Source organism: Neopelma chrysocephalum, unplaced genomic scaffold (genome assembly GCF_003984885.1).
Source record: "Neopelma chrysocephalum unplaced genomic scaffold, ASM398488v2 Primary Assembly neopelma1_26, whole genome shotgun sequence".
Taxonomy (NCBI): Eukaryota; Metazoa; Chordata; class Aves; order Passeriformes; family Pipridae; genus Neopelma; species Neopelma chrysocephalum.
In genome coordinates this window covers 12186688-12196413 of record NW_020897695.1, presented here as the reverse complement: position 1 = coordinate 12196413, position 9726 = coordinate 12186688, and the positions used below count along the sequence as shown (strand labels likewise).

General features: G+C 47.7%; 1 protein-coding gene across 3 annotated transcripts; it reads right to left on the bottom strand.

Annotated features, from left to right (window-relative positions):
* Positions 1–1520: 1520 nt before the first annotated feature.
* On the bottom strand, positions 1521–8655 carry SLC25A38 (solute carrier family 25 member 38). Of its 3 annotated transcripts, none has more exons than XM_027675576.1 (7): positions 8534–8655; positions 6367–6488; positions 5618–5702; positions 4919–5098; positions 4298–4466; positions 3535–3701; positions 1521–2690 (listed from the first exon to the last, which is right to left on the bottom strand). In XM_027675576.1, the coding sequence occupies exons 1-7, from the start codon at positions 8606–8608 to the stop codon at positions 2568–2570; spliced, it is 921 nt and encodes a 306-aa protein (XP_027531377.1). In that variant the 5' UTR covers positions 8609–8655; the 3' UTR covers positions 1521–2567. The 3 variants fall into 3 exon arrangements, with proteins under 3 accessions (XP_027531377.1, XP_027531378.1, XP_027531379.1); XM_027675577.1 differs by lacking the exon at positions 8534–8655 and adding an exon at positions 7520–7665; XM_027675578.1 differs by lacking the exon at positions 8534–8655 and adding an exon at positions 7297–7317.
* Between the last annotated feature and the right edge of the window lie 1071 nt (positions 8656–9726).

Sequence of the window (9726 nt, the reverse complement as noted above, 5' to 3'; positions counted from 1 at the left end):
TTAAGACAAACAGTAGACTTTAAAACGTGGTGCATGGGAGTAAATTCTCTAGTTCTTTGTTATTTGACCAGGCAGAAGTACAGGGCATAAAACCCACCAAAACATTTCTGAATTTCAAGTTCCTGATGAGGATATTACCTAATTCCAGATTTATCACCTGGCATTCCTTGGCTCACTTGCCTTATGTTTCTGTCTGCACAGGCTGCACACTGCTTTGCCATCGCTAAATCAGGAACTAAAATACGTGTGAAGCACCTTGAAGGTGACCCCACACACCCCCCCTTGACTACCACTGCCCAGGAGATCAACAGATCCAACTCACACACCAGATTCAGAAAGCCCCAAATAAATTCAGGCTTCCAGCACAATGTTAGTTTGATCCTATGTACAGGGGAATAAAAGACAAATGAGGTAACTTGTGTAATTGCCACCTTATTCTGCCAGGTCAGCAACCCTACACTTGGTTCTCCAGCTCTTTGTGCCAGTAGTGCCCAGGATAACAAACAAGCAGGATGAGCAGTTACCATGGTTTCATGCGCTCTCAGAAGTTCAGGTCACTACGAGTAGGAGGGACAGCAAAAGAAAGGATTTGGTAAATAATGTGCCACATGCCTGACAGTGAGAAGCAGCAGAGGGAATCTGGCTGCTTGTCAATCACAGGATTTGGTAAATAATGTGCCACATGCCTGACAGTGAGAAGCAGCAGAGGGAATCTGGCTGCTTGTCAATCACAATGTGGAATGATTTGATGCAGTGCTCTATTATCAACACATAGACGTGCACACAGGACCCTCCACCACCATTATTAGAGACTCCTGCACTGTGAAACGTCAGTGTCCCCTCACAGATGGGCTGAGACTGAAAACAGGCAACACCTTGCAAGCCTCCAGCCTGTCCCCTTACACTTTACTCAACTTTCACACCAGTTATCAAACCTTTTTGGAGTTGAAATCTGGTAAAGAACATCTTTAACAATCCACATCCCCTCTACTCTTGTGCTGAGGAGGTTGCCAGGGCAGGCAGTGATTGTCCAAATTACACTCTGAAATTTATGAACAGGTAGGTAGCACTGATTGTTCATACAGCTACAGTGTCATGCCTTCGTCTTTAGAAACAGATGCTCTGGTTTTTAAGTGAATTGTAATATCCCTAAATGTTTAAGAAAATAAAAGCCAAAGCTAAGTTTTCTACAAGGCACACTACAGAACAGGATGCACACTTCCATGCCAGCTTCATGGCTATGCTAACAGAGCTGCAAGAGATCCAACCCACCGCAGAGGCACAAGTGAAGAGGGGAGCAGGCTGTACCCAGGTTTGGACAGCACACACTGTGAGGTCTGTGTAACACAGTAGGAAAGAGTAAGAAGGCACAGTGGATGGAAAATGTGTATTTATCTCTAAGCCTAAACTCAGGGATACTCAAATATGGACTACCTGAAAAGAGAAAATGATCGGCCGGGAAAATGTGATGGTCTCTGTGGAGCCGAAGGAGAAGTAAAGTTCCCTACCAAGCACTCACAGGGCTCAAACTTTGGAGAAATCTTACAGAAAGAGCAGCCTTTTCTTTCCAAACCCCAAACACACTCCACACGCAATCAGCAGCTGCTTTTAAGGGAAACCTGAAGTGCCAGTATCTCTATCTGCTTCCATCATACCTTTATGCATTATGAGCCATAACCCTCAAAGCTACATCGAAGGACCAGTTCACACTGAGGGTGTTGATCGGGGATTAACAAACGAGTAGTGGGAAGCAAGTAAATCTCTGTGATAAAAAAAGAAACGCACAATAAAACCCACTTGAGCGTTTCTGCTAATGTTAAAACCAGCAGGAATTTTTTTTCAGAGAACAAGTAGCACTTTGGTAGCAATCAATTCTAAAGTGCCTTATGCTTCTTAATTCCAGTGCAAACACTGCTGTAGAGGCAGAAGCACACTTCAACGGTGTGAAGATGCTCAATCACATAATAACACAAAACGCAGCAAGGAGGTTCCAGTTACTCTCTCTGCTATCACACACAGTACGAAAGTGATGTCAGAGACCATGTTTCTAGCTTTCCTTCAGCACTTCATTTCTCTTCCAGCCACTCCTGCAATATAAGCATTAAGAGACACATCCAGTCCCCCACTGGGGCCTGCAATGTTCCTCTCTGAGTACAAAGCATATGAGGAAGGAGGTTCTATATCAGACGGTGGCTCACTGTGGCCTTACTGGCCACACTAGCAAGGAACAGGCTGGCAGGTTTTCTCCTCAAACACTTTTGTTCTAGGAATGTCTCACTGTGTAAAGGTGGTGAGCACAGAGCTATTTTTAAAAATAGCTGAAACCCTGCCATTTCCCATGGCAGTCTGCAAGTGCAGTCCTTCTGGAATACATTGATCAAACAATGCAAAGGTCCAGTCTTTCCGTTCCTCTACTTGCCAAAAGGCCTACTCCCCTGTCTCAGAAGGGCTTTCTTCCTCCTGGCTGAGCAAGGCTTATTCCTCTGTGGAACAGGGAACTTCCTAGTGCCAGTTGATCACAGCAAGCAGGAGAAGGAGTGAAGCTGGTCATTTCTCATGCAACTCGGTCAAGACTTCAAGCCCATTTTTTCCATCATCTGTTCATACACCGTCCATGCCATTGCTGCCATCAGAGTGCGCCTGAGGGCACGGGGCACACCACCTCGGAAAAAGCCAACCAACCCAAAGTCCTGCAACAGGAGATACACAAAAAGCAAGTCATCACAGTCTGCCTCCAGCGTTTCAGTTTCTCATCATTTATTATATGGAAGAGCACAGGATGTATTTCAGCTCAGACCCAGATCAGTTTGTGCAAGGTCCAGCCTTAAATAGCATTTAATGTTTAGAAATAACCTGTAGCACTGCACAATTGCAAGGCTACCCAAGAAAGCAGGAAGAGCACTGAGTGGAGAACACAATGACAAGATGGAGACAATAGTTAGGAAAGTCCAACAAAGAGAACCATGGTAACAGTTTCAAGACACTTCAGGAAAATTACTTGTCTTTGTTTTAGAGCTTCATATTTACAAAAATCACTTAGCTGTTCTGTAAAAACTGAGATTTATAAATACTGAAGTAAAAAAACCTTCTGATATGAGAAAAGAGTTACATAAAATACATACAAAAATAAACAGAATCCTGTTTAGGAATAGAGTTCAATATGGAAATAAAGCAAACCTGTCAAGATCTGCCCTTCTGAGAGCAGGAAGGAAAGGTGGACTTTGAGTACATCTCCATCCTATTCCTGGGATACAGATCTGGGCATTTATTTCTCTTCTAGTGTCCAAAGGACAAAGAATTATTTTGTATCTGGTTTGTATCTGAAACCATCATTTCAGACTACATACTATAGTCTTGGTTTCCCTTCAGCATCTGAAACTGGTGACACTGATTATCCCGACTGCAAGAGGGTATCAAGCAGTGACACTTGTTCACCTCCTTTAAAAGGCAAAACCTTCCCCAGAATAGCTGTGCTTCAAGCAAGGGGATCAGAAATGAAGTTGTGATTGCATGTATTAGAAGGGATTCACTCACCTTGTAAATGAAGGCAATGGCCTGGCTTGTCCTGTGGTACTTTTGGGGGGTCAGCTGCATGTGTGTTTTGATGACATCAGCAGGCTGCGTTGCCAGCGAGGCCAAGATTCCCGCAAAGATCCCACAGCCAAAATTCAGCAAGGGCATGAGCACTGGATCCAGCTGGTCTGCAACAGAGCAAAGGGAATGCACTCAGACAGAAAACAGGCCAGGAACATTCATGCTATGTGACAAAGAGAAAGCTACTGAATGATTAAATCAACATTGTAAAATCCTTGCAGGTAAAGAAACCTTTCAAAGGGAAATACGGCTACTAGTCAAAAGTTAGCACTACTAAAAAGCCTCACTTGCTGGGGAATTGAATTTGACAGAAACTCAGAAAAGACAAGACTGTACAAGTGTTGCCCCAGTCAGTTCTAACGTCAGAGAAGCCCCAGTTCAGTGGAAACAGAGCAGTATGCAAGACAAGCAGAAGTAGCAAGCAATGCTGAAGATGTGCTCTCTTTCAACTGTTCCCTAACCCACCTTATTGCATCAGTCTTCATTAAGACATCAATCAATTTAGGGTCATTTCTGCACTGACCTCAGCTATAGGTCTACAGTTCTCCACAGGAAAATGTGGATGTCTCACCTAAGGCCCTGCAAGAGACTAATTTAACTCCTGAGGTGGAGGGCAATAAGCAGAGCATGCAGGCTGTCAGCAGCAGGGCAAGATCTGAGAAGAGAAATATTTTCCATCCCAGCCTCCAACAATCATCCTTACCCTGCAGTGTGAGTTTTTTGGTCTGCGTGTAGAACATCAGGTATATGCCAGAGAAGGGGGCATCCCGCAGCAGTGTCGCCGTGAGCCCGCTGAACATGCCACGAGCCCCTTCCGTCTGATAGATATTCTTCAGAGCACCATATACGCTCCCATAGCCAAATCTTCCACTCTGCAAGGGTACACGAAGGTCAGTAATCCATGTGCCAGGCACAGGTCAAGGAGCCCTATACACACCCTGAGGCCATCCAAAGAAATGGTAGTATGCACTCACTGTGATGCCCGAGATGACAGCACAGAGGACAGCCCAAGACAAAAACTGGGTTTCACTTGCCTCAGCCTTTAAAACAATCTTTCAAGAAGGTAAAACATGAAAGATGCTACACATACATCCTATACAACTGAAACTTAAAAATCTCAGGGTGAATTTTGTGTCATCTTACACTTCTTGTCTAAGTATCAGTGTGTGGCAGCTCCTGCACAGTGTGTGAACCAGGATGAAAACAGGTCTACACCCCTGCCTGTACTCCAGTGGGAGTAACCTTCTCCAGACAGAAGAACTTATTTTTCATCACAAGGAAGCTGTGTGATACCACTAACAGGGAACTAATTGGAAAGGCATACCTCATATCGGGTCTTCACTACAGTCACTGGCAACATGCAAATCCCAGAAACTGCACGTGAAGTGGCACCCAGGAAGACAGACTCCAGGGCTGTGGGTGAACGGTCCACTAAGAACTTCTGCTTCATCATGTACAAAGTGCTGAAGTAAATCCCAACCCCAGGAATACATCTTGCAAAGGACTTCAGAAGAAACAGAAGCAGACGAAGAAAGAAAAAGCTAACGTAAGACAAAATGTACTACAGAACATTTATGAGACTGTTAAACTTGACAGAAGGCTTTGTAGAAAACAAAGAAATCACTAAAGTTAACATGCCAAGGAAAGAAGATAAGGTAAAAATTATTTATGGCACTGACAGACAAATGATTCAAATGATGCCAGGATTTAATGCATTCCTCAATGGCAGTTTTCTAGGAACAAGATATTCCAAACCAAAAGGAAGTTCGTGCAGTTGCCATCCCACATTTGCAAAAGTATTCAAGTGTTCAGCTGGTCAGGACTGCAAAACCACAGGGAGTGCCATAACCAAATCAGCGGAATTCACAACAGTAACTCCTTAAAATTGGATATAATCTAAATCATGTGGTTTCATTCATAATTGTACAAGAGTTGGCTATTTAAATCCAGGCAGATGTAGTAATAAACAGTAAATTTATTTATCTATTTATTTTCAGAAGTCAGGGTTAAAACAGCCACTTACTGGAGAGACACCTTTCCAGAGCCCCAGAATACTCTCAGTACGAACAACCCTAAAGAGCAGCCTTACCATCCCAGCACGACCAGACCTGAAAGAAAGACAGGAACTGCAGAGATGACCTGCTCCTGCTACCTGGCAGATGTACTCCATGGTCCCCCCCTTTCATGCCTATCTCTGTGCATTACTCTGAGGTGCTCTTTCTCAACTCAGCCTGCTTTTCTTGGTCTCTCTTTCCAGGGCTTCTCAATCACCTTCTGTTTCTCACCACTTGTAACACACATTAGAGCCCACTCTCATTAGCATTTTTAGCTGATCACTGCCTTTGTTAGCAGCGGCAGATATAGGCATACAAGAAGCAAATGGGAGCAGCTGCATGCATGGAAAAGTTATCCTAGGATAACCACACCAGATTTTTCAGGCAGAGGACACCCCATGAAACTGCACAGCAGCCACTCCAGCAAACCAGTCTCTCAGATGAGAACAAACAAATGCTGAGGTTACACATTATTACAGCATATGTAATATTAATTATTAATTATATTAAAGTAGCGTTCACAACCGCAGACACTTTCCCTCTTCTGGAATAAAATATCAATCCTTCTCCATGATATAAAAACATACCTCCTCTTTCAAGAAGACTCCGAGTTCCTGAATTACAAACCTGAACTCCAAACCCCAGCCAGCAAATAAGGCAGAAGCCTATGGAGGAGCACCCCCACACCCCCCATGCATACACATCCCCACCCTCTCACCCATTCACGGCAGGCTGCAGAGTTTGCAGGCGGGTTTTCAGCAGGTCAAGGGGTTGGAAGAGGAGCGTAGAACAAGTGCCACTGATGGAGCCACACACAAAGGCCTTTAGGACTGGATGCATCTGGAAGAGGAAGAACAGAAATTTAAATGGCTCTTTAATGAAGACTGGCACAAAAAGAAATATTGCAGCTGGTATGTCGCATGCTATAGGAAAGGAAGACAAGCTGACCCCAGATGCTAAGGATTGTTTTTAGGGCACAGAAAACTTTGCCAGACCTTTTTTGAGGCTGATTACATTTTATTTGTGGTTTCTGGTCCCTCTGCTCTTTTTGGGAGATTGTTCCAGAATCTCCTTGCAGTTCGGTGGTTGGAAAGTTTTGTGAACATCGAATGTATTAGCAGCCATTTGGTTACCATTTGCCATGTCAAAGGAAATGGGTGCCCCCTCCCACCACCTACCCGTACCTTTGCCCCAATCCCATCCACCTCTGCTGGCAGCACCTCCTACCCTTCCTCCCCGCTCTGCACACCAAGGTCCCGCGCTGCCACGGGCACCAGTGGCCCTCTTCCTTAAGACAGCCCTCGACCCAAACCTGGCTCAAACGTACCCAAACCACAACATGGCCTGCTCGGCTGAGCTGTGCCTCCCGCCTTTCCTTACCCGCACCGGCTGCCGCCTGCCGGCGCTTCTCGGGTAACGATAAGGCAGGAGATACAAACCACGCGGCCGGGTGAAGATTTTTTGGGGTTTTGCTTTTATATAAACATATAACTGTTTTTTTAATGGGCAACGAGTTTCTGCGCCCCTTGGCACAGCAGATGAGGAAACACTGACAGATCAGAAACTGCACGCCGGTGTCCAGAAGGGCACATTCAAAGACACCAATGGTCCCCCCGAGGCCCGACCACCCCCCACCGCCCGGACCCACCGCTACGGGGCTGGGCCCGCGCGTCCCTCCCCTCCCGTGCCTCCCGCTGCCCCGGGGCCGCGGAACAAGAGCCGGGCTGCCGCGGACCGCGATGGAGGAGGGCGGAGGGGGTGGGGGGCAGCGAGTCCCCCGCCGCCTCCCACCCGGGCGCTGCCTCGGGGCTCTCCTGGGCAGAGCGGGGGAGGAGGGCCCGAGGGAGCGGCCCAGTCCGGCCCAGCCGTACCTCAGCGTCCCGGCCCGGCATCCCCGCGCCGCCCGCAGCCAGTGAGCGCGGCGGGCAGCAGTGACGCCCATCCAGCGCCGCCGACCCCGGGCCGGCCCCGCTCCCGCCCGGCGCATGCGGGGCCTGTAACCCTTCGCTCGCCGCGCCGCCGCTCCGCTAGGGCACCCGGGCGCGGTCCCGGGAGCGAGCGGCGGCCGCCCGGCCCTGGCCGGCTCCCGCCAGCCGCTTCTGCCCCGGAGTCGCGCTTTCGTCAGTTCTCTCGGCCGTTCAGTATAGAATCATAGAACCGTAGAATCATAGAATGTTAAGGGGTTGGAATGGACCTTAAAAGATCATCCAGGCGCAACCCCCGCTGCCATGGGCAGGGACACCTCCCACTAGGCCAAGTTGCTCAAGGCCTTATCCTATGTGGCTTTGAACGCTGGAAGGGTTGGGGCATCCACAACCTCCCGGGCAACCTGTTCCAGTGTCTCACCACCCTCACAGTAATGAACTTTTTCCTAGTATCTAACATAAATTTCTCCTCTTTCAATTTGTCCCCATTACTCCTTGTCCTATCACTACAGTTCCTGACAAGGAGTCCCCCTCTGGCTTCCCTGTAGGCCCCCTTCAAATACTGGAAGGTTGCTGTGAGGTCTCAACACAACCTTCTCCAGGCTGAAAAGTCCCAACTTTCTCATCCTCTCTTTGAAGGGGAGGTGCTCCAGTCCTCTTATCAACTTTGTGGGCCTCCTCTGGACTTGCTGCAACAGTTCCATGTCTTTCTTATGTTGGGGACAGCAGAACTGTACTCAGTTCCAGCAACTGTATGCTGTATTCCAGAACTGTACACTGTATCCAGCAACTGAACCCCAAAGCGCTTTCTCAGACACCACGGGCAGTGGGAAGCAGTGGTTCATAACCAGCAGCTTCCACGTCTTCCTTCAGTTCACACCCCCCACTTCCCCACAAAACCAGCTTCTTGTGGAGATTGTGTCATTCAGAAGCCTGAGCTACTTCCTGACGCTTCCTTACCGCTACTGGTGGTGTTTCCACTTGGTCTTCCACATCCTGGGCCTGGAGCAGAGGAGGGCTGGGTTTCCAGAGCATTGGAGAAGTGAGGCACAGAAACAAAGCTTTTCAAGATTAGACCTGCGCCAGCCCTGAGACCGTGCAGCTTCACTGTGCCTGCAGAACCAGACACTGCTTATCAATCAAGCCGGAGGAGGCTGGGAGGAGCATGCAATGGCTTTGGCAAGCTGCTTTTCTGAGAATCTGGCCTACCAGCTTGCCGAGCCCTGGGCAAGTAAGGAACAGCATATTCAGAACGTCATGCTCCAGCTAGTTGGGCTGTTCCTAGAAAGAATTCCCTGGGCACAGCAGTAGCCACATGCACAAACTACTTCCTGTCGTGTGCTCGCTTTGCCACATGGCAGCCCCTGAAGAAAGAGAGAATATACTTCTCTGAGAAAATGTAGCACACAGGCTGGTAAAAGCACTTCATTAGATGCTCTCTTTCCTTTTGGAAGCTCCTCTCTTGTTATGCAGTTCTCTCCTCAGGGGAGTAACTGCCTTATATTTCATTAACTGACTTTGCCTGCTAACTCATGGAAAAGAGGATCAGCTCACCCCCATACATCCTGGTACTTCTTTCCTGTGCTGGTTTAAAGGTAAACCAGCAGGAGAAATGAACCCAACTCAAAAGAGATCATAAGCCAGAGTCACAATTTAGTAAAAATAATACAATAAATACAATTATACGGACATACAATTGGTTTTAACCCACAAAACCTAGATGTAGAACCCAACACCCTGGGGCACGAACAGAATGGTGTTCATTGGCCCCTGTGCTGAGCCCCACGTGGTCCCCCTGAGTCCAAAGTAAAAGGAGAGGAAAACTTGTTGGTGAGAGTGCTGGTCACAGTCTGGTCGAGGGTGATGGTTGCAGTCTGGTCGAGGTTCTGGTGTCCTCTGGATCTGACAAGTGAGTCCAGAAGTTGCAAGACCCCAATATTATATACACTCAGGTTTGAGTGGGAATGCCCAGTACCTCCCCCAGGACAGGGAGTTCCACAGTGGGTGATTGTGAGTCGTGAGATATTTTTGGAATCCTTGATGGCCCATTAGCAGAAATGCCCCTCAGGCTGGGTGTGGAGGTGCTAACGACTCTCCTCCGGGGAATTATTACACCTGAGTTATTGGTGTGAGGATAGGAACATCCTCCTATC

Excerpts from the sequence above, each read along its gene's own strand:
- SLC25A38 (XM_027675576.1), bottom strand. The coding sequence starts at position 8,608 with ATGCTCTGGAAACCCAGCCCTCCTCTGCTCCAGGCCCAGGATGTGGAA. Across the intron at positions 4,467-4,918 it reads TAGTGAAGACCCGATATGAG|AGTGGAAGATTTGGCTATGG; the intron begins GTATGCCTTTCC and ends GTACCCTTGCAG. Across the intron at positions 2,691-3,534 it reads CCATTGCCTTCATTTACAAG|GACTTTGGGTTGGTTGGCTT; the intron begins GTGAGTGAATCC and ends CTCCTGTTGCAG.